The sequence below is a fragment of the Anolis sagrei genome, chromosome 5 (genome assembly GCF_037176765.1).
Source record: "Anolis sagrei isolate rAnoSag1 chromosome 5, rAnoSag1.mat, whole genome shotgun sequence".
NCBI classification, from domain to species: Eukaryota; Metazoa; Chordata; class Lepidosauria; order Squamata; family Dactyloidae; genus Anolis; species Anolis sagrei.
In genome coordinates this window covers 162,156,108-162,181,473 of record NC_090025.1, presented here as the reverse complement: position 1 = coordinate 162,181,473, position 25,366 = coordinate 162,156,108, and the positions used below count along the sequence as shown (strand labels likewise).

The 25,366-nt window shown below is 38.7% G+C and overlaps 1 protein-coding gene across 8 annotated transcripts in view; it reads left to right on the top strand.

Moving 5' to 3' along the window:
* Positions 1–22,945, top strand: part of TNRC6B (trinucleotide repeat containing adaptor 6B) — a 112,313-nt gene extending 89,368 nt beyond the window's left edge. For all 8 annotated transcript variants that reach the window (XM_060777093.2, XM_067469185.1, XM_067469188.1 and 5 more), the window contains 7 exons: positions 94–270; positions 1,258–1,404; positions 1,799–1,894; positions 2,283–2,507; positions 5,746–5,816; positions 7,499–7,638; positions 10,324–22,945. In XM_060777093.2, the coding sequence (XP_060633076.2) occupies positions 94–270; positions 1,258–1,404; positions 1,799–1,894; positions 2,283–2,507; positions 5,746–5,816; positions 7,499–7,638; positions 10,324–10,708 (1,241 nt within the window). In that variant the 3' untranslated portion in view covers positions 10,709–22,945. The remainder of the gene's footprint in view (positions 1–93; positions 271–1,257; positions 1,405–1,798; positions 1,895–2,282; positions 2,508–5,745; positions 5,817–7,498; positions 7,639–10,323) is intronic.
* Positions 22,946–25,366: the final 2,421 nt, after the last annotated feature.

The following is a 25,366-nucleotide window of genomic DNA, read 5'->3' as shown; positions in this document are numbered from 1 at the left end:
TTTGTGGTTTCACTTTCACCTGGATTTTGAACCCTATCTCAGCCACAACCCTGATTGTGTTTCTTACCAATGTATGTATTTTTTTTCCTCTAGGGACAATTGTGCCCCCTGGAAAAGCCCGAGGAGGGTCGCCCTATAACCAATTTGATATAATCCCAGGCGACCCACTGGGCAGCCACACAGGCCCTGCTGGTGATGGTTGGTTACCTGCCAAATCTCCACCAACAAGTAAAATTGGAAGCAAATCCAGCAATGCCAGCTGGCCTCCAGGTAATTGTAGTTTCTGTTGTATTTGTACTATTCATAGATTGTTCATAGTCATCTCGGGAGGGCGGGAGAGAGAAATTCTCATATAATAACCTTTCTGCATACCATATTCCAAGGAAAATGTTTTTTCATTATTCTTTCGCTATTTGCATATTTGAGATCGCAGGGTGATAAAACTACATGTATTAGGGAGGAGTTTTTCTTGTATGTTCAGAAATCCATCAAAAGAAAAATAACCCAAAAAGTCATAAAGTTCCATTAGTTTGCAATGACTTTATGCAGAATAAAATATTTAATAATTAAGCATAGGCATTAACTAAACGGTCTGTACATATTTTTAAAAAATCAATACCTGCAGGGTGCACATTGCGGTATAACAAAAGTGACATCTTTATTCTGTTCAGTGACAGATGGCAGTACTTGTCTTTAGGGATGTAAAGGCTCACATAATTTACGTGAGCTGTCAAGTCTTCAAAGTGCAGGAATATAATTTAATTTAAATGGACATTTACTAAACAGAATTGTTTGTAAAGTATGAACACTATGAGTCATAATTTCTTTTCAAAACCTAACAGCCATATTGCATTGTCAGCATCTAGCTCTATTAGACAACTTCATTCAAAACTACAGCAAGATGCCTGAAATACTGATCCAAGTTCTGTTCTAGTTTTAGATAAGTAAGGCATCAAAAGCCTAAATTAACTTTCTAGTGATCCACATATGTGAGCTAAGCATTTATGGATTTTGCAGATTACTGTTTCTGTGGCTGCCAAATGCCATCTTTAACACAAACCATCTTTTGCTTTTCATATATGCTCAGTAAATAATTCTAAAGGCACCTGCAGTTTAACTTGCCTGTTGTAATCAGACCCACTGCTAATTTAGAATTGGCTTGACTATAATCCTAACCTGGAAAGTACATGCAACGGTGTGAAATAAAGCGATGAACAATTTTGTTTGAAGTACTATCTGGTGATTATTATGTTTCAGAGTTTCAGCCAGGAGTGCCATGGAAAGGTATTCCAAACATTGACCCTGAATCTGACCCCTATGTGACCCCAGGAAGTGTGCTGGGGGGTACAGCCACATCCCCCATAGTAGATACTGATCATCAACTTCTGCGGGACAACACCACAGGTTTGTTGGTTGCTGCTTCTGTTACTGCCCTCACTATCGCTTCTCTCCTCCTCTTTCTATTCTTCCATTGAATTGTTATATTGTTCAATTTCTAGCAGGATAGATGAGGCTTAATTTTTCTATAAAACCTCTTCTGCTTTCTTTGTTCTTTTTCTCTCAGTGATGTTTATATGTGGAAAAGACAGTGGCAAAGTAAATGATTGAGTACTCCATTGTTACTTGACCAGTTCCACCTGCAAAAGTCCACACCCCTGATTAGTGCCAGGAACTAATCATACATTTTTGCACCATTTTGGTGTACTTCATAAAAGCATTTATATCCCGTTTTAAAACTGTCATCATAGTTTCCTGTTAATATCTGGAATGTTTACTTTACCTTTCTTATTTGTCACAGGGTCTAATTCTTCCCTCAACACCTCGCTGCCTTCACCTGGTGCCTGGCCCTATAGTGCCTCTGACAATTCCTTCGCAAATGTTCATAGCACTTCAGGTATGTTTCCATTGCGTATCTCTTCAAATCATGCCAAAAAACCTCCATAATATGGTGACTGTAAGTCCAAAATGACTTGAAGATGTACAACAATATATACATTAAATGCATACCTTTTGTGGATAATCACCTGAAAAAACTATTGCTTTTTGAAAGGAGACATAATGATCAGTTCTTTTGAACTTGCCTTAACCAAAATTCACTTTGAGTGTTACTGCTTAGAAAAACTATAACATAAGTAATTAACAGACATTAAACCTTCCTGGGTGTAGAGATTTCAGAACAATTTAGTAATAGATGTCCCAGATATATGTGGTGCTTGATACTGTTGGTAGAATCTATCATTTATTGTGTGTTAACTATTGTCTTGTTCATGTCTTTGGTATAGCAAAGTTCAATGATTACAAATCAACGTGGTCCCCGGATCCCATAGGACCTAATCCTGCTCATCTCTCCAACAAGATGTGGAAAAACCATATTTCCTCAAGAAACACTACAGGGCTGCCCCGCCCACCACCTGGTCTGAGTAATCCCAAACCATCCTCTCCCTGGAGCAGCACAGCACCCCGCTCACTCAGGGCGTGGGGGGCACAGGAGTCAAGGCTTGCCTCTGGTGCGTTCCTTTTTTGGGTAGTCTTTATATTAAAGTATACAGACTGCAACATTGATAGTCTATATATGAAAATCCTTCAGTTAAAAGATGGTGATATCTGCAGAATGCACAGAAAAAAACTTTCTCTTTAAAAAGGTTTGACAGTTATCTAGAGTGGTTCTTCAAAACTGCTGGGGAAGTAAAGTGAGAAGAAACCCCAAAATACTTGTGTTATCATAAAATGTCCTTGAAAGTGTCTAAAACATATGTTTGGTAATTTAGGATATGAAGGCAGTAGATCTGAAAAAGATTGTGTTGTATTTCATGATCATGTATAAATATGTGAGGGGAAGTCATAGAGAGGAGGGAGTAAGCAAGTTTTCTGCTGCCCTGGAGACTAGGACGCAGAACAATGGCTTCAAACTACAGGAAAGGAGATTCCATCTGAATATTTGAATGATTTGGGTGGGATTGGATTTTAACGTAAATTTGTTGTTTTGATAATTCTATGCTTATGTTTTGCGTACTCTATATGTTGGTGTTTTGCTATTTGGAAACCGCCCTGGGTCCCCTAGGGGAGATAGAGCGGTATATAAATAAAGTTTTATCATCATCATCATCATTATAAGAACTTCCTAACTGTGGGAGCTGTTCAGCAGTGGAACTCCCTGGCCCGGAGTGTGGTGGAGGCTCCTTCTTTGGAGGCTTTTAAATAGAGGCGGGATGGCCATCTGTTGGGAATGCTTTGAATGTGATTTTCCTGCTTCTTGGCAGGGGGTTGGACTGGATGGCCCATGCATTCTCTTCCAACTCTATGATTCTATGACCTCTGTAGTTACACACATGGGTTCTGTCTCTGTTTAGTATTTAATACAACTATGTAATAAGGTCTTGATGGTTTCCCCAGCCATGAACTTCAGTCACATAGATGAAAGCACTGTTTCCTCTGAATGGTAGCATCTGCAGGATCATGAACTTTCTCCATAGAGTGTGAGCTGAAATTGGTTGTTTGGTAGGGTTGGTTGTTTTTTTCCATCACATGAGGAGTTGACATCCTATACAGTGGGGAAAAAAGTATTTAGTCAGATACCAATTGAACAAGTTATTCCACTTAAAAAGATGAGAGAGGCCTGTAATTGGCATCATAGGTAGACCTCAATTATGAGAGACAACACGAGAAAACACATCCAGAAAATCACATTGTCTGATTTTTAATGAATTTATTTGCAAATTATGATGGAAAATAAGTATTTGGTCCATAACAAAAGTTCATCTCAATACTTTGTTATATATCCATTATTGGCAATTACAGAGGTCAAATGTTTTCTGTAAGTCCTCACAAAGTTGGCACACACTGTTGCTGGTATGTTGGCTCATTCCTCCATGCAGATCTCCTCAAGAGCGGTGATGTTTTGGGGCTGTCGCTGAGGTTGTGGACAGGGCATCATGTTTTGGGGCTGTCGCTGGCTTTCAACTCCCTCCAAAGGTTTTCTATAGGGGTTAAGATCTGGAGCCTTGAAATTCTTCTTACGAAGTCACTCCATTGTTGCCCTGGCGGTATGCTCGGGATCATTGTCATGCTGAAAGACCCAGCCATGTTTCGTCTTCAGTGCCCCTGCTGATGGAAGGAGGGTTGCACTCAAAATTTCACGATACATGGCCCCATTCATTTTTTTCATGTATATGGATCAGTTAACCGTGGTCCCTTTGCAGAAAAACAACCCCAAAGCATGATGTTGCCACCCCCATGCTTCACAGGAGGTATGGTGTTCTTTGGATTCAACTCAGCGTGCTTTCTCCTCCAAACACGATGAGTTGTGTTTCTGCTAAACAGTTCTCCTTTGGTTTCATCTGACCAGATGGCATTCTCCCAATACTCTTCTGGATCATCCAAATGCGCTCTAGCAAACTTCAGTCAGCCCCGGACATGTACTGGCTAAAGCAGGAGGACACGTCTGGCACTGCAGGATCTGAGTCCCTGGCAGGGTAGATTGTTACTGATGGTAGCCTTGGTTATGTTGGTCCCAGCTCTCTGCAGGTCATTCACTAGGTTCCCCAGTGTGGTTCTGGGATTTTTGCGGTGGTTCTTGTGATCATTTTGACCCCATGGGGTGAAATCTTGCGTGGAGCCCCAGATCAAGGGAGATTATCAGTGGTCTTGTATCTCTTCCATTTTCTAATTATTGCTCCCACAGTTGATTTCTTCTCACCAAGCTCCTTGCCTATTGCAGATTTAGTCTTCCCAGTCTGGTGCAGGGTGACAATTTTGTTTCTGGTGTCCTTCGACAGCTCTTTGGCCTTCACCATAGTGGAGTTTGGAGTGTGACTACTTGACGTTGTGAACAGGTGTATTTTATACTGATAACAAGTTCAAATAGGTGCCATTACTACAGGTAATGAGTGGAGGACAGAGGAGTCTGTGAGACCCAGAAATCTTGCTTGTTTGTAGGTGACCAAATACTTATTTTCCACCATAATTTGCAAATAAATTCATTAAATATCAGACAATGTGATTTTCTGGATGTGTTTTCTCATGTTGTCTCTCATAAGTGAGGTCTACCTATGACGTCAGTTACAGGCCTCTCTCATCTTTTTAAGTGGGAGAACTTGTACAATTGGTATCTGACTAAATACTTTTTCCCCACTGTATGTTTGCGCCTCTTCTCCCACTTGCTCCCCTAGACTGGAGATTAGGGGGAAAAGAACAAAAACCATCCAGCCTCTGCATTGGGAGAGCCAATCCCCAAATGCCCAGTCTTGTTTCTTGTCTATGCTTCTACAGCAGCTAACTGTACCCAGCTAAGCAGTCTTATTCCTTATTTTTGTCTTATTCCTTTTATTTATCTTTAAACCTTCCAACCTATTTCTTTCCTAACCAGAACATCCTTATGTTTAAAAAAACACATCTCCTTTTAAATATCTATTATCTGTTTCTCTTCATTCCCCAAGCTTCCCCCACTCTTGCTGGCTCTTTCGGGCTTTTGCTTGAGAGCACGGGGGGGGGGGGGGGTGGAAGAAATAGTTAGGAGGAAAAATGCTGTGAAAGGAAGAGAACCAAAACTTGGAATTAATGGTTGCTAATTACAATAAATTAAAATACAATATTAAACTAAAAAAACTGACTAAAAACAATACAAATATACTAGAATAAAGAAACAACAGTCCATGTAGCTATAAATCAGCTTACAACAAATTGTTGTATTTAATGTTGTTTTTACATCAGTCTGACCAAAATGTATGCTGTTTTTATAATTTGTAGCCTCTACTTGGAGTGATGGTGGTTCCGTTCGTGCCAGCTATTGGCTGGTTCTTCATAATCTCACTCCACAGGTATTTCTGATTTTCACTCCCTGGTCATTACTGAAACTTTAAGCTTTGAATGGTTGTTTCAATATATTTTCTTGCATTGCAGTTCAGTTTCTCTCAATAGTAACAAAATTAATGTGATAATTCTTTAAGTGTAATGTGTTGTAAACCAGTGTTCGACTTCATCTTATTTTACACCATAATTTGATCTTGTTTTGTGAATTGATTTTAATGCTTGTTTGCTTAGGTAAATGAGCGATTCTTTTAATGCTAAAAATAATTTTTACATGGTTTGCACGGTTCCAGCTTCTTCAGGACATTGTAAGGGCTAGACAGAATTGTCAATTCCCCTTCATCTCCATAGAGAAACCACAGAATGTTTCCAGTGCTTCTGCCAGCAATACATACTAGGAAAACTGTTCCAGCACTTAATTGTGCCTCATTGTCTGAATTAATAATATTTATTTTGAATCCCAATTTATTGCAATTTCAATAGAGGAGAATCACAATTAAAATGAGCCTCCAACTACAGGAGTTTTGTGGTTTCCATTTCTTTCTATCCAGCCAAAGTAGTACATTGCACCACCTCATATATAGAATTTTTCAGTTTAAAAGCTAAATCATTAAAAGCAAATGGAACTTTGAGTCAGCTGAGATGAAAAAAGGCATTAATGAATAACAGAATGATTCAGCTGTCACTGAAAAACAGGAGTTAGTTAATAAACGGAAGGAGTTACTGCGTAATGGCTTCCTGTGAGGTGACTGAAAAAAATGAAATAATTGTTTTAACAGTATATATCTTTGAGCTTTGCTTAGTTGGTGCTTAATATATTCATTTGCCTTTACACTTTATCTCTACACTTAACCTGATTTTTAAAAATAATTAAATAGTATAACTTTACTTACAGACAATTGATATTTATTTTCTAATATTTATATTTTTATCAAGAAAAAGGGACATTTGCTTTGCCACAGATGCCACTCCACAGATAGACTTCTCTGAGTCATTTCATGGTAATGGTATCAAAATCATCAAGAGAGCTGTTAATTTCTGTCTTTAAAAGAAAGCCTACTGCTTTAGAATAACCTGAAAAGTGTCAAAGAAAGGTTTCTGAAGCAGAGGAGAGTGTAACAATCATACCTTTTCCCTAGTCAATGTTTATTATTAATAATACTATTTTGTTTTCCCTTCAAAGGTTTTCCCTAAGCCTGATAGCCCCCTTTTATTGTATATGGCTATCAACTTGCAGTGAATGGACCTTGTTGGACTGCTTTAAAGCTGCACATTTATCCCCTGAAATATTTTTTGCAGTTCAACAAAACGTGAGGGTCCATGCTGATACATCAACCTTAATTTAAGGCGACAGTGTTTTAGGCGTGTAAAGACTTACCACTTGAATTAATTGCTGGTGGTGATACTGTTCTACTTCTAGTGCACATTTCCTAAGATTAATAATGTTGTGCTTTGAGGCCTTATGTCACATTATTGGTAGTACTCCTGTCTAAGAATGAGGAGCTTACACTTGAACAGCTGCTTGTTACTGCACAGCGCCACGGCTTAAGTCGCAAATGGACATTGCTGTTTGAGAAAAGGGTGTGGCTAACAAGTTGTCCATTTTGTTGCTAGTTTTATGACTGCATTGTGGTTATGGTGCTGATATTTAATTTCATTGAAAATGTTGTTTGTCTTTGCTGTTCATTCCAAGATTGATGGGTCAACTTTGAGGACTATCTGCATGCAGCATGGTCCACTGCTGACATTCCATCTGAACCTGACCCAAGGCACCGCCCTTATCCGATACAGCACCAAGCAGGAGGCAGCCAAGGCCCAGACTGCACTGCACATGTGAGTTATGCCAGCAGCCTCCCCAGCTATTCACAAGTTCATTATGTCAGTAGATGACAAACCTTCTGCAGAGAAAGTGTTTATTTTGTCTGTTCAGATTCTATTTACACTGGGCGATTTCTTTTTAAGACTGTTTTGCCAAGTAAATAAAATTCAGCATAGATTCTATCAGTACAAGAACTATTAGCTTATTTCTTTCCCAGTTCAGTTGTACAGGCAATCCCCATGTTTCTCCCACGTGGTCTCTGTGAAATCGTGCATATGGTAGTTAAGTGCACGTGTGCTGCAGTGTCAGAACCATTAACAGATGTTTCAACTTTAGGCTATGGCCTCACCCACCCTCCCCAGAAGGTATATATACTCTGGGTGGGGATGAAGCCATAGTTCCATTTTTTTCCAGCGGGTAGCAGCAGCATTTAGGAACCTCTGCAATATATTTTCCCCACAGTATTTTTTCTCTCTTAGACTTCCTCAGTAAGTCAGGGCAGGTTTCTAAAAAGTGTGTGACCTGTGGAGGGAAACTTGTGGAGGTGTGATTCATTGGCACCTTTATAGGCTCTGTCGCTGGCATGGCACGGCTACCAGAGGACCGTTTTTGAGCTCTGTGTGCATTGGTCCTAGGGGCTCTTCATTACCCCCCTTCATCGGCTATGCAAATACAGACCATCCTTGGACACATGGCCACCACGACAGCAGTCACATCTTTTGCCCGCCTCAGGATGAGGACACTGCAGGCGTGGTTCCTCAGGGTATGCGACCCACACAAACAGGATTCATGTTCTGCCTTCCACTAGACATCCACCGGTCCCTACACTGGTGGCTACATCACTCCAGAGTCTGTTCTGGAATACCGTTCCACCCATTGGGACCATCCAAGACAATTACAACTGATGTCTCAGTGCTTGGGAGCCTTCCAGAGCCTTCTCCGGAAAACTAGCAATACATATGGTCACTGGACCGATCTCGAGTCTCAGCACCATATGAACTTCCTGGAGCTCCTAGCACTCTTCAAGGGGCTCAAGGCATTTCAGGATGTCTTTATGAGAGCCATGGTTCAAGTCTGCACTGACAACACCACAGTGATGTGGTATATCAACAAATAGGGGGGTACTCGCTCCCAAATTGCATTAATTCAAAGCCTCCAGGAATGGCCATTTACCATTTTCAATAGCCCCACACAAACACACACACTTTTTACCATTTAGCAGCAGAAATTTTCAAACCCAGGAGTGAACCTCCAGCCATTTTGATTTTGTTACTGTTTTCAGATAGGTATTTTTGGCTTTAACATCATACCAAGGCATAAAATTGGTCCCCAGATGCCCACTGCAGTTGCTCACACCTATTTGCCTGTCTCGGCAATAGCCACTGATTGGCCACTTTTGTAAATAGGTAACTAGGCTACATATATTCATTCCAGTTTCAACAGAAATACAAGATAGTACTTTACTCTCTTATTTAAGTGAACTCTTCTGAACTCTAGGCAAAGTCCATTTTGTGACATTCTACCAGTTAGGCAAACTAAAAGAGCAAATAAAAATTCTTTTGCTAATAAAGCCAAACAAGTGTATTCAGGAAAGGGTTTTTGTAATTATCATTTAATTTAAAATCTTTTAATGCAAACTGTTTTTACATGAACAGAGAAAGTACTTTCAGTTGTATTCTGATTAAGACATTCAACTCCTGGGTTCTAGCTCTTTATTAAGGTTGAAGTGTAACTTTAGAAAAGGCCTAAATATGCTAAAGGCCCTAGATTCCATCTGATCTTGTAAACTAAGCAGGGCCACCCCTAGTTAGTATTAAGAGGGAATACCTCCTATGTATGCCAAGTTCTGTAGACTATATTTCAGAAGACAGAACTGGCAAAAGAAGTCCTGAATAATCCTTGTCTTCAGAAACCATAATAAATTAATGTGTTCACTGTAAATTGACAGGCAACCTGTAGGCACATGCACACACAAAACTATATAAAGATTAGAAATGAAGAGAGATACTTTGAACAATAGCTTTGATTTAGACTGTATTTTAAATAGCAAAATATGATTTATCACTACTTGAATTAATCACAGAAAGCCTTAGATTTGCTTCTTCCCTTATTTTATACATGACACAAAGAAATTAAAAGCTTCCAGTAAGATAGGAGATAGGGAAACCTGAAATATCCTGTATTTTCTGAACACTAAATTATGGGTAGTATATTCTCTGCAGGTGGTATACAAGCTTACTTTGGAAGCAATCTGATTTTTTGTTTCATGTTAGTACAAGCAAAACATGGTTACATTTCATCCCACTGGACACTTGCCCTACTCTTCTCTTTTGTAAAGCTGTCATGAGGTAGGCTATGAATTGCAACTTCAGAATATGGAATAATTTCCAAACAAATATTTGAAATCTCACTTGCAACATTCCCATTGTGAGTTTTTCTTAGATTCCCAAGTGTCAAGTATTTCACGTACTAGCATTTACGATAGAATTTTTTTGAAAAATACTCCCAAGAAATTAAATTGATTTTTTAAACAAAAAAGAATGCTTCCAGTAAATGATTACAGTTAAGGTAAAGTAAAGGAATATGAAATGTTCAAATTGTGAATTCTGGTTATGTTACTTTGTTGTTACTGTTGACTTCTCTTTCTCCTCACTATTGCCCCCCCCTTTTTTTTTGTTTGTCTGTATGTGTTGTTTTAGGTGTGTTTTGGGAAACACTACCATCCTGGCTGAGTTTGCCACAGACGAGGAGGTTAGTCGCTTTCTGGCACAAGCCCAGCCTCCACCTGCAGCAACACCCAGCACACCTGCAGCAGGCTGGCAGTCTCTAGAGACAGGACAGAATCAGACAGATCCAGTGGGACCTGCTTTGAATCTTTTTGGTGGGTCAACAGGGCTTGGGCAATGGAGCAGCGGTGGCGGCGGCAGCAGTGGGGGTGACCTTGCTGGTGCTTCATTGTGGGGCCCCCCGAATTATTCTTCAAGTTTATGGGGGGTTCAGAGTGTTGAAGATCCCCACAGGATGGGAAGCCCTGCTCCCTTACTACCTGGAGACCTTCTAGGTGGAGGGTCGGATTCAATCTGAACTTAAAACTTTCAACTCTGACCTCGTGACCTTTTTTTGGAACAGCAGCAGCACTAACTTGACCTTTTCTTTTTTTTCAACTTGCAATAAATACATTTTAAAAGGAAAAAAGAAAATGGAGAGAGAAAAAAAGGTGGGTCATTGACAGGACTGTCTGAGCACATAGTTGCCTCCCTTATAACTTCAGTTTTTTTGTTTGGAATATGAATCCAAAAAGAGAACATATCACTCTTGAAATACTTGAATCATGAACGCCAACTTAGAAAGACAATGTGAAGCAAGTACACATACCATTTAAATCTAAACACAAAAAATTTAAAAAAAATTAGTTTCTAGTTTTTCACTTTTTCATGTTATATGGAAGTTGTTGCTAAGAAACATATATACTGAAAAATAGCTTTTTAACTTTGTTTGCACTGGGTGTGTTTCCGTCCTTAGGTCTACTATGTTGGGAAGGGGTGGGTTCAAAAGAATGGGGGGAGGGGAGGGAAAGACTTGACGGAGCCTCACTTTAAAAAACAAAAAAGGAAAAAAAACACTTTGTGATTGGCTGGTTGATATATACCAGTATGTTCTGGCACATGTAACTGCCCATGTGTGTGTGTTTCAGTGTGAGTGCATATGTGTGCATGATTGTGTGTATGCGCGTGCGCATTTCTGTCTTGGAAGGCTGCATTGCTATTGGTCAGCAACCTATCTGACTAGACTCTTAAAATAAATAATGATGGTGCCTGTGACTGATAAAAAATCAAATTGACCTGTGTTAAAACCTATCAGTTGTTGGTATTTTTATTTTATCAGGGTATTCAGTTCAGTACAGATCTTGTTCTGACCCTGTCATAAAGCAAAACACTGCCATATCCTAAGGATTTGGTGTGAGGGGTGCCAGTATGGGACTTCAGACTTTGGGGGTTGGGTTTCTGTTTTGCTTAGAGGCGTATTTGTCTCTAGGGAGATTTTTTGAATGAACCCAAGCTTTTTTTTTTTTATGACAAGGCCTTTTACCTTTTGAGGATGACAGAAGGCAAAGGCCATCACATTTATGTGTGACTATGACCTATGTAATGGTTGAAACTTCTGCAGTCCTTAAGAATTGAGTCCTGTACTTGTTTCTCAAGTGTGTATATGAAGATACTTATTCATGAAAGACCCACCAACAATTTGGGCCTAACTGTACTTTCTAAAGCAATCTGCTGTTTGTGACAAAACTAAATGTCAGTAGTTTGCTGGCCTGTCTCATGTTGTGAAAGCACATGCAGCAACCTTCGTTCTCCTTTTGTCCATGGTGAGCGTTACCTGTGCCAGGCCTAGGTGTATTACAGCACCAGACCATCACTGACAGAAACGTTTACTTACGAATGTTCTTAAACCAGTGTGTACTTTTGAGCATTTTTTCTCTGTATTTTCCTGTGTATGTCTTGCTTAGGTTTTGCTTAGGCAGGCATATAACTAGCAAAGACTTCTTTTGTTTATAAAGTATTGCACCTTTATTATGTTGACTTTTCCCTGTACTGTTGCTTTTTATTGTCGGTATTTAAAGAAAGGTTGTATGTTGTTGTTGTTTTGTTTTTTTTAAAAAAAACAACAGTGTAGTAGTACTCTGGGCAGGATAGGGGAGACCTATCAGAGGTTTGAATTTACCCATAGCCAGTGTGTGCACTGGGAACAGAATTGCTTGTTGTGAAGAAAGCTGTAGCAAAAATTGCCTTTACAAAAAGCAGTTTGAGGGTGGGCAGGAAGGATAAGAACAGAGGGAGAGATGGAGGCATTATTTGGAGTTTTAGAACTTAGCCCTGGCTTTTCACTAGATGTACATTATACTGAATAACAAAGTGCTGCAATATTCTGTACCAGCAAATACCTACATACTCTGGCTCATTGCAGTAGCAGATCATATTGTATGGGATGATAACAACAGAGTCATTCTCCTTTAGGAGTTTCCTTGAAAAATGCAGTGATATCAGATATATAGATATGCGAATTGATAGCACCATTAAAGTACTTTTTAATGTTTATATCAAAAGGGAGGAGTTTGTGAATTCGCTGAACCAGAGATGGGAATCATGTAGCTGTCTAGATACTATTGGATTGCAATGCCTAGCATTCCTTTCTATTGACTGGCTAGTATTGCTGGAACTTGCAATGCACCAACATCTGGAGAGACATGTGATTTTCATTCTTGCTATACACAAACCCAGTGTCACAAAAAAGATTGAATAGGGGCTTGCTACATTTAATCTGACTTACTCTTTTGATGTGAATTAAGTTGGCAAGTAATATAGGCAGGAATTCTGTACTTAAATTTAAGATTCTGCAGCGTATATGGACCTGACAAGTGTTTCCCCTTGTTTCTCCTCTGTCATCCTGTCTCAAATAATGATGCAAAAAGCCCCCCCCCCCCCCCCCCGGCCACCCCATTTCTGCCAGTTAAGTTTCCCTTGCCCGCCCCTACACATGCCTGCTCCTAAAATAGCTGCATATGTTTCTGGGGCCTCAGTGTTGAAAACATGCAGGATAAACTATAGAAAAGGTCCTCAGCTGGGAGAAGATCGGATTGCAGCACCTTGTGGCTCAGAAAAGAGCTGTGTGCTCCAGTATGTGCGTTTATACACAGGCTGGTTCACTACTGTGTTACCGATCTCTCTCCCAACCTGCCCTATAGTCCCTTTTGCCTGCACTTTGGATTTGTTGAGTTCATTACGATACTACGGTGAAAGCCGGGTGCTAGAGCCCCTCTTGTTTACAAGACATAATGAGGGATATGATATATTTAAAAAAAAAGAAAGCTAAAATGTTCTTCCATCACAAGCTTAAAGGGAAAAATGAAAACTTATTTAAAAAGACCAAAAAGTGCGTGTGCATATATATATATATATAAGATGAAGACTAACTCTGGGAGCATTTAACAGTGTTTTTGTGTTTAACATTTATTTTCCTGCTTTAAATTTGCAAGCATTCTCAGGAATTCTAGGGTAGGAAGCCAGTTTTTGAAGATGGTTTATTTAACATTTACCTTATCCTAGATAGATGGCTGTTTCTTTCATAAACTTTTACAAGTTCCTGAACCTTCAAGAAATTTAAAAGATTTTTTTCTTTACAAAAAGCAAAAAATTGAAAAACAAAATTCACAAATACAGACTCCAAATGTCAGAACAGGGGATCAGATTTTTTTAAAAGTACAAATTGATTTGAAAGGAGTTCTCAGCAGCAGCAACAAAAATTCATTGTATTCTTAAAAGTGCAAGTTGTGAGAAGATTTATACTTGTAGAGCTTAGTCTCAAGTAGGCGTGTGTGTGTGCGGTTGAATGGGGAAAGGGTTGCGTATGAATGAAACTATATTCATCTAGTTATTTCACAGTGAACATAATCTTCCTCCAAGCACCTTTTTTTAGAAAAAGAAAAAAGAAAAAAAACTCATTTTGGTTTGACTAAGCAGGTCAACCACAGTTAAGGGTAGTTGCTGAGAGTATGGCATGGTATTTTTGAAACTACTTTTAAAGTGAATGAAAGCTTCAGAAAGGAAATATCTTTATTGTGTCCCAGTAATGGAGCCATTTTAACATACTCATTTTAAAATAGCAAAAAGAAGCAGAAGTTATGATATGAGAATTTAGTGGAATATACTTTGGAGAAGAATCGGCTTAGTTGGCTTTAATTATCATTTGAAGAGATATATATATATATATCTTCATTTCTCAGTCAGAGTTGGGTAAATCAAAAAATTTGGGACATTGGGGGGAAGTAAAATACATCAGCTATTGCTGCCAGACTTTGGGACTTCCATCCTTGAAATCAGCATATTGAAGCTTTTTTTCTGGGATTGCTAGCTCCTAACTTCCAGCACAAAAAGACATAAAGACTTAATTTGCCTGAAGCTTTTTAGATGGAATGAAATCACAACCACTTTAGTGCCTTTGTAATACATCCATGCATCCTGCTAAAGGACATATGCAGTCCAGTCACTCCCAAGGAAATCAAGCAATTGTTTTTTCTAAATTGAAAAAATGGATCTGAGCATGCTGAAAAGATGCCTCAAGGACCTATCATACAAAGAACATAATATAAAATTATATTTGTGTAAAAGTGCTTCTTGGAAATCTAAGACAGCTCCATGTACTGCTGTTTTCTTGTTTTGAGATATACAAATAAACAAATGTGTGAAATGTGATGCAGAAGACCCAGTTATCCGGTGGGGATAATGAAAAATAAAATCACACATACTGCACCTCACTTAGTGTACATATTTTCCTGAGATAATACTATCTCGGTGTAGAAAAACAATAATGTGTGAAGTAATGCTTAGTGTTCTGTGACAACAGTTCTCCTCTAAAGCTGTATGTTGCTCTGCTTCCCGTAAGAGCACATTGAAAAACGTGCTTCAGTTGATGCTTGGTGTGATAGGTCATCAAAGGTTTTTGTTTCATTTTGAAAGGAAACTAGCCGAATGCCTTTGATTTATTGGCTAACTCCCAGAAGAAAATTTTAGTAAAACAATACAAAATAAAATCTAATTTTATTCCCTGAGAAGAGCCATATCTGAAAATGGCTGAAGAAGATGTAATGGGAAATGTACAGTGCTGTCCTATTTGAAGCATCCTTTTACCTCTCAACATTTCAACCTATGCATACGAAAGATTCACACTTTTAAAGACACAATTGAAATATAAAATTCCTTGAACATTTTAAATATGTGGTTTCTGGATATTGCAATACAAGTTTCCAAACTGTTTCTGTTTTGTTTTGAACTTGATATGCTCTATCTGTTTAGTGAACCAAACAGAAGCACCAAATTAGAACACCTTTTTTTCTAGAGGACAAACTGGCTTGTCTGACTCAAAATAGAAATAGGCATAAGGGAAGCAAAGTTCACATTTGCAACTCTTAACAAATCTGAAAAAATAGTGGATAGGGAAATGTTTTCAGCAGCTATTTTGTCAGTGATAATCATATTTTCATTCATTTTCTACTCAGAAGGGGTAACAATTACATGAGATACTGATCTGGAACTGTTGATCCTCCATAGCTTGATGCCACGTGTCTGTATTTCCTGTTTTCATGAAAACAGGTCTTGCTTCCACTAAGACAGAAACAACCCTTATTACTTTTTGTCCTGCTTCTTTTGAACTGTATATTGTAGTTACTCATTCCCAACTTCAAACTCTTCTACTGTTTTCTCTTTCCATATACACAGTTTGGCCTGTATAAACTGAAATTATCAGATCTAGAATCTCATTTGGATCTGTTTTGTCTTCCTCTTTTGTCTTGTCCAAACCGCTCTCAGATAACAACATTAAAATCTTATTTCCAAATATGTCATGCTGATAAATCAGGAAAAGCTGTAGTTTTTCCCAGCACACTTTAATAAATCGGGTGCTGTCCATTCCTTTTGTCAAGATAGTTGCATTTCTTTTTTCTTACTTGTTCTGAAATATGACTGTTCATTTAGGCTGCAGTAGCCATGTCAAAGATTAGAAGCCAATTTACTGTTACTATAAATTAGGACCTTTTTTCTTCTTTTGAAGTTTTTCAAAATATAGAAAATGTAAATCAATATATATTCCCAGTTTGATTTTAATTGCAGGCATTTGAACTGTCAAATGTGACAAATGATAATACTTCTTTCAAGCCAACTATTTCTTTGTGCTATCCTCCATAGACTTGAATAATGTTATCCCATAACCAGTTTGTACATTTTATTGGGTATCTAAACCCATTCTGCAGATCAAATACCTTAACTTACTCCGTTCCCACCTGGATAGGCTATGTTTGGCTGGTCTTTACTGCTCCTTCATTATCAGTGTGCAACAATGACAAAAACACTCTACATGCAGTATAAATGCTACCCTAAATGCAGTTAAAATTACATTGAAGTCATTGCTTCTCATCAAGAACATGCATAAAATCTGTAATGTTGGCCTTCCATATTTTTCCAAAAAAATTGCAGTTAAAATAAGTTCTGATTAGTTTTCATGATAGCACTGATATGTAGTTGTGTGGCTTAATAGTATGTTAAACCTTAACTGTTGCATTTATCGTTTACAAGAATTTGACATTTTGTCTTAATTCTCTTGTACTACTCTGGGAAAGTTTTCAGATTTACTACTGCAGCAATCCATCTCCAAGGCTGAAAACTTGTGCAAGAACACAGTAGCTTTTGATCTGACCCATGCAAATTTATCGTAGCCTTTTTAATTTGTTATGAAAGTGCAACATTCTAAGAGAATGTGCTCATAAAATTGAGTGACTGGATGAAAATGAAATTAGAGTTGAACTTGAGAACCTTTTCCCTGCTTTAGAACGTTGCTTTAAACATGTGCAAGCAATAGCCAAATCAAAAGAATTATTTTCCCTCCTGTGGTACAAAGGGGAACAAATTTTAACCATGTGTTGAACCTGGCAAGTCTCCTAACATGCTAGCAGTTGCCAGACCAACATGGCTCATAGAAACACAGTTCCCAGTTATGTGGATTCTCTTAGCATAAAACAACTCCCATAGGGTTGGGAGACTGTTTATGGGCACTAAAGACATAACCAAATCCGTGATATATGCAACAGTGACAACATACTTGCGTTTTGAGTTTTTTTGTGCAGTATATTTGCAAATCTCTCAAAGATATGGGCCATAGAAGGATCAAAAGAGTCAACCTCTTAGAGCCAATTTCTTCCTCTTCATATGCTGGTTATGACGACAGCTAAAGTTGTATCCTTGTATTAGTATTAGTATTATTATTTGCATTTGTATTTTTTAGCCATAGAGTTGGAATGTATCTGTACTTGAGCCCATCCAACCATACATTTTAACAAGAAAAACCCAGTGCACTCCAGGATATTGAAGGTAAATATTGTGCTAGGCAACCTGTGGATTTATTTAGACATATTATTGGATGTGTACAGAACAGAAGAAGATAGGGATGTGGGCATGTGGTCCATGGATAAACAAGGCAGATGGACAGTGTTGAGCAGGAAGTGTTTTTGTAAGCGCTTAGTGCCTCATCATAGCTATTAGTGTACCAACCAATGCATTCAAATAACTAAATTCCTCATTTCTTAGTATGTTTTAATTTTTAAAAATGGATGTGGGATTTTTTCTTTATTAGAAAATTCAACCTTTAGTTGAGTCCTTGTTATAAAGAATTACTTCGCTTGCTGGATATTTTTTGTGGCATGGTTGTGAATATCAAGTGCTTTTCTTCTCCTTCCTGATCCCAGCCAGATTGGCTCACCTTCTTTTTATATAAAGTGCTGAGTGCTTTGCAGTTTGGGTGGGAGGGGGCAGGGGGGAAAATAAATAAATGGGAGCCAAGTTTAGAGCAGCCTTACTTTAGGGAGTAGCCTTACAACAGAGCTTTATAGTGAGGGTGTGCTGTATTCCAAATTGTGTAAGCCAAAAATGAAAAAAAAATCATTTATGCAAACAGAGGTGTTAACTTCTTAAAGAAAATATGTACCTTCTGAAGGTAGAATAGAGTCTCACGAAGTGATACATTGTGAAGCTTCTTGCTTGGTCAGTCGGCATGGGATTTGGGATATAAGCGCTTAACATTCCCTGGTGTTTTTTTGTTTTTGTTTTTTGGAGGGGGGCAATGTTTCAGAGGTGGTTTTGTTTTGGTTATTTAGTTTTAAATGGGCAGTAAGTTAAATGTGGTCTCTCTGAATGTGCCTTTGTGAGTACGTGACTGTTAGTTCAAGGAAACTACTTGGGCTTAACAGGGAGGAGATAGTGGTCAGTTTATTCTTTCTAAAGGTCAGGTGCAAAGATTCCAGCCTTTTGGTACCTTTCAACAAACAGTGTCTTCGGGGGCTGGTCTCTGAGCTGCACCATATGCAGTTGTTGATGGCAGATGCATCCTGGTGTGGGTGGGGTTGTAATTCACATAAAGTTAACAATATTTATGCTAGCTCTCAGTTGCTGGTTGGATTGGTATCTGTGTTATGTATCTATTACATTTGTATATGTGGCTTGCTTTAACCTTTTTTTAAAAGCACTGGAAAACTGAAAAACGCAATGATGTTTGAGATGCATGTAGAGAAGAAGGTATTTTGTTGCTTCTGCCAGTCGTGGGTATGTAGGTACACTTTTTGCCCTCTGTCTGTCCTGATGATAGAAGAAGAAAATATCTACCCTATAACTTCTAGCACACTTAATGTTGCCATTTAAATGAACAGGGTATTACACAAGAAAATGAAACGTTTTTGAAATGGTGATGAAGAAGTGTTGTGTTGTTGTTGTTTTTTAATCTAAAGTAATTATTTGTTTCTCTTGAAGCTGTTTGTAGCTAAACATGGGAATCTGCAGTGTCTCCTGTCATTTATTCTTTCATATATATTCCACCTCTTCTTCTCCCCACCTCAAAAGCAAGGTGTACAAAATCAAGAGCAGCTGTAGCACCTCCCAGCTCCCTTCCCAAATGAAAGCTCTAGCAAACTCTCTTCAGCTCCATTCAGGAAGATAAAGGGGGGAGAGATGCTGCAGCTTTCTTTGCTTCGCTCTCATTCCTCTCTAATGGCCTTGAAATGTATTATTATGCAAATGTGAATTTTGATACTGAATTTTAAGAAGAGGTTGTTTCTTTTTCAGACAAACAAAAAGGTCCCATATGTGGTCAGCATTGCTTCTTTTATCTTGTAAGTGAAATGTTAACTATGCATTCAGCAAGAGATGGTCTGGGGGAGCAAAAGAGAGCCCTGCTAAACCGTTGAAATTGTTTCTGTGTCCACTGAATTCCCATGGAGTAGGAGGAAAGAGATTGATGTTGTTGAGGAAAGACTACTTTGATTGCCAGGCAAATATTTTTGGTGTGTGCGTGTTAGAGATGGACTTGAGAAATTGAATGACTTTTGCCTGTTTCACAGGTCTATGCATTCTTGCCATGCAGTGTTAGATCAGGGTCAGCAGCATAATACACAATGTCCCTGCTTTCTCTAAGAAGAGAATTTACCATCAATACCATCTCCTTCAACCTCAGGAAACCACACATAATGCACTATCTTCAAGGATTTATTCTACTACTTGTTCTCCACTACAACTGTCCTTGGTCCTCAGGAGAATTGCAACATGGCTTCTCCCATATTACATTTCCAAAACATTTAGGTTTTACCAAACCTAAAGTGTACTACTAATTTGCATTACAGATGCAACTTTCAAAGCAGTATCAATCAGGAGTGAGTATAATACTGTACTGGCATTAATTAATTCCTTGACTTTAAATGCTGATCTGAATTGGTCAAGGAAGACTTATATCTACTTCTGACACTTGTGAATTATCTGAACTAATTCTACCAGTCTTGGAACAAAAGTGAATTATAGCAATGATTAAAAATGTACAAAGAAGCCATTCTAAATTTAAGTAACAGGAACCTTCTGTAAATGCAAAAACATTTCACACTTACCTCTAGAATGTAGAGTCTGCTTCCTGTGTTAACGGAGGTGCATTGCCTTGACTGTCTCCCTTAGATTTTGTGAACTATGGTTTTTGCCTTGGTGTGCTTGGCATTATCTTGGATGCAGTATCATAGCCAAGAGATTCTACTACCTGTGATTCAGTGTTCTTCATACTGCAAATTTTGTTGGTGTTCACAGTACTGTAATGAATAATAGACTTGAACACTCATTCTCACATGCATACTTGCCTTGCAGGTGTGATCGTATCAGGACTCTACTCTGGTAGATGCCTTGGAAGGAAGGAGAAAAATGTTTCAGCTCTTTATCACAAAATACCTCATGGTGCACATTTACCTTTAGTGTATACAGAATCCTGGAAATAGTCTCTTTCATACTTAGTGAGGTTATATTCTAACTGAATTTCCCCCCAGTGGTTTGAAGACTGGATTGAGATGCTGAAACTCCTGAGAACTAAACCTAGCCTTCCTCTTTTTGCCTTAGGCGAGAGTCAGTTAACCTTTGCCTCAGTTTCCCCATCTGTAAAATGGGGATAATAATACTTACCTACCTCACACGGGTTTTGTGAGGATTGGCTAAAGGCTTTTGTGAAGTGCTTCAAAGAAAAAGTACTTTTTATAAGTATTATTATATGGAGGTGTAACTAGCAGGATACCTCCTTTCCCATATCACACTAGAAGGAATGGGAGAGGAAAGTGTATTTATTCATTTAAGCCATCAGATATTCTGAAATACTTTTAACCATTAGGAAGAAATTTAGGGGACTGAACAATTCACGCTGCATTATTCTCTCCTGTTATGTCAATCATCCCCTTTTGACTTTTGCATAGAAAATATAGACATGCCAGGCTTTAGCACATACATTTTAAACAAGAAAGCAAATTTTCTCTTATATGAAAGATTTGCAGTCCTTTCCAGACGTACTGCTATATCTTTTATTTGCTTATGGGCTTTTAGCTAGATTCACTGCTCAGTGGCAGTTGTTAGAACAAAGAACATCCTCTTGCAGTTTGCATGAAAGTTGTAAAATGATTAGAGTTGTCCCAATAGCCCACTTAAGCTGGAGATACTATCCCAGCTTCCTTCCCTGATTGCGTGTTAAACATATACTGCCTCATTCCCAATACACACAAGCCATTATATGCCAATAAAACATGGAAACATTAGTAGTGTTTGATAAAAGAAGCTGCTTGTGAAAATGCCTTACAAACTTCCCAAAATCCTTTGGAGCTGATGGAAGAAAAGGTTTGGGTAAATTCCACATCTGCAGGGAGCCTTTGCTACTTTCTCTCCGTTCTGAACATAAGGGTTACTCTGATCTCTTAAATATTAAAACGTGCATCTCAGGGATGTGCATATTGAGCCCAAGATTTGGGATTTGCATCTTAGAAAACCTAAGATTTGGTTCTGTTCGATCTGTAAAGTCATATTGGACACTCCCCTATAGTTTCCATACTTTACTCCTCGAGGAGCAGCTCTATGCACAGCTGCTGTGTGATTCATAAATCTACAGAGATTAAATTCAGAGTGATACAGGCATATCTATAGGATCAGTGCTTGTGTATGCACATTCCAGACTTCACCAGCCTGGTAAACAGTGAAGTGCAGAATCTCCCTTCATCAAACAGCAACTTTGCTCTGCAAATAATTATGCACTCTTTCCTTTGGAAAATACCTTTAATGTTTTCAAGTAAGAAAACCAACAATATTTCCTGGTGGGAGGGATAAGGATAGCAATGGAATAAGGGGTTTAGAATTGCTTTCACTTCCACTGTTTAGATAAAGACTTGAAATGCTGCTTAAATGTTAGAGCTCCTGTGGGGCTATGTTTACAAAGAACTGATCAGGAAACTGACCCAATAGTGGATATCCAGCTTAGTGAATTTTGCTTCATTTTTCCGGTAAGCAGGCTATTAGTGGAAAAATGTATTTACAGGAAATGGAAGAAGTTAGTTCCATCTGGCCTTATTTGTGAAGCAAACAATCCTGTGTCCAAAACATCTGGATTGGGAAAGGCAGCTTTTCTTTTTTGCACATAAATAGGTAATACGGAGAAGGTACAGTTGAGATGCTATTGCCTAAAACACTGTCCCTTCATCAAGCAGGCATAATAATGGATACATGTATTGAGGCTCTTTGCAAATATACCTATTAGTATTTTTCCTTATACTTGAAATAATATACCCATCTCCATTTGTCTATTGGGCATCCAAGGAGTGTAAGACAGTGGGAAATAGGAAAAGGCATAGTCTCTTACTCAAACTTGCTCTTATTTTTTCCCCAATCTCACCTTGATTTCAGTTTACTTTTTATCGTAGGAATTCACATGGACACAGAAACTTGGCACATTGTGCTCTTGCATGGCATGCTGCCCTCCCCTTTGCCCTCTCTTCTCTATTTTTATTTTAGTATAGTGGTACTTAAAATCACTGGCTCACTTAAAAAGACAATAAAATGTTTAAACTCTACTAATGTACAAATAAGCTGAAATGTTGCATTTATGTGTATTTTGCCATAGCAGGTACTGTATTTCTCATGCTGGATTTCAAACCAACAAAAGGGTGATGTTTTATTGGAGTGTGACAAGTTGAGAGTAATAAGGAAATAAGTCGTCGTCATTTCATTGAAATTGAGAGATGGTGTAATACATATTACGTTTTCTGAAGGTTTTTTGCTTTTAAACGGCTTTTGTTTTTATTTTGTTTTTATTTTATTTTTTTAAAGATATGATTGTATTATGTGCAACTCAGTTGCTTACATTATAACTACAAAATATTTTTTTGGGTTCCTGGAAAAAGAAAAGACTAATAAATGTGTTTGGCTGCTAAGCATTTAATCTTTGGACTCCTTGTCACTTTTTTCAATACTTGTTTTCTCTTTACAATAGTGTCTCACGAAAATGTAATGTTTTTGGACTGTGTATCATTCCTCTGAGAGTTCCCATTGATAGCTTTACTTTCTATTTCTCTATTATGCAAATAAAATGAGAGATCAAGATGGATTTCCTACACTGTACCTCCTAGAGAATGTTTCAAAGACTTCTGATAAATGTTATCAAGAAGATCAACATACATGAATGTGAAAATCTGGTTTTGGGCATAAATGTGTGTTGTTACAGTGCACAAAAATAAGAAAAATGAAAATGAGAAAAAAGTGCAAATTTGTGACCTTATAAGTTCCCTATTGAAGCAAGTATGCCTTTGAAGGGAGTTAATTTCACAGAAAATGGGATGTAGATACAGTAAAGTCACTTATCCGACCTTTGCTTATCCGACATTTCGTCTTATCCGACATTTTGTGTTATCTGACGCTGTTATACAATGCCCCACTTTTCCTCCAGCATTCCTGCTTCAATTAAAGGAGCGCTCCCCTACTCAATCTCCATTCCCAATAAGTGAAAAAGGCAAGACGAGGAGGAGGGAGGGAGGAAAGGGGGAAAAGAAGCAGAAGTGGAAGCGGAAGCGTCCTCCCTCCTTCCCTCTGTGATTTCCACACTCTTCTTCCACATCCGGGCACTTCCTGCTGGGCTGCTCTAGCCTCAAGGCATTGCCTGGCCGTAACCCTTTGAGTCTCTGTTAGTATTCTAGGTGTCTAGCACCGTATCATGGATACAGCTGCCAAACTACTCAACTGCCTCAGACCTTGAGGTAGAACGACTGAGCACAAACAAAGCATCCCTGACAGGTAGCCACCCAGCCTCTATTTAAGAAGGAGCTTCCACCACACTTCAAGTCAGCAAGTTAAAGGAAGAAAGAAAGGTATGTAGGAAATGGAAGGAATTCAGAAAGCATGGTGTGGTGGTTTGGACCTCAAACTATAGCTCTGAACAAAACTGGGTGACTTTAGGCAAGTCACACACTCAGCCTCAGAGGAAGACAAAGGCAAATCCCATTTGAATACATCTTGGTAAGAAAACTGCAATAGAGTTGCCCAAAGTCGGAAACGATTTGAAGGCACACAACATCATAATTGAACATAATTAAACCTTACTTGGAAAGTGAGGTGCTAAAAATCTATTTGCAGTCCCAAGAATCTTAACCTATTTAATTTTTGCTCATTACTACCAAATTGTGCAGACGTGACCTAGACATTTCTGGTGACAACACCTTCAGAGGAATTTCTAGGGCCTGATGTGATTCTGTGACCAGCTACCCACCAAAAAGTAGCCATAGAGTCATGCTGGAAGATGTAGAATTCCTAAATAGTTTTTTTTTTCTCATGTTAAAAAAAATATCTTTATTTGCAGTGTTTTGCTTTCAGCGGTGTCCTGAGGCCCTAACCCCAGCAAATATGGATAGCTGACTCTATGTGAAGAGTGAGAACATTTCTAAATGATCTGGAGGAAAAAAACACAGTGGGTTCTGAGTCCCAGTTAACATTAACAGAAAAGCTGCTTTCACCAACCCCTTTTTATATAAGGTTCTTCAGATGGAAGAACATCTGGATGAGAGAACCAGGAATGTTTGCTGTGTGTCTGAATTGGAACTCCCAGTTCCAATAAAGACAACAAATTTTTGGCTTGACTAGCATAAGTTTGCCTGTCTAAAAACCAATAGTTTGGACTTGGCTGTGGAATTAATCCTCATTGATTCAACAGGATTGTTCTAAGTTTAAATCGGTTTCTGGAGCTACCAGATTGGCTGGTATTTTGATTACAACCTGTTGGGATGCTTTAACATAGTCTAAAGGTGCATCTATACCAGTGGTTCTCAACCTGTGGGTCCCCAGGTGTTTTGGCCCACAACTCCCAGAATTCCCAGTCAGTTTACTAGCTGTTAGGATTTCTGGGAGATGAAGGCCAAAACATCTGGGGGCCCACAGGTTGAGAACCACTGATCTACAGTGTAGAATTAATGTTGAACACCACCACTTTAACTGCTATGGCTCAATGCAATGGAATTCTAGGAACAGTAGTTTTTTAAAGGGTCTTTAGGCAGCCCTACCAAATAACACTGGAGCCTCGCCAAATAACAAACCCCAGGGTTCTGTAGTATAGAGTCATGGCAGTTTACTGGCTATTAGGAACTGTGGGAGTTGAAGTCCAAAACACCTGAATGGCCAAAGTCAAACTACAGGAAAGGAATTCCACCTGAACATTAGGATGAACTTTCTGACTCTGGGAAGCAGTTCAGCAGTGCAACTCGCTACCACGAAGTGTGGCGGAGGCTCCTTCTATGGAGGCTTTTAAAAAGAGGCTGGATGGCCATCTGTTGGGGGTGCTTTGAATGCAGTTTTCCTGCTTCTTGGCAGGGGGTTG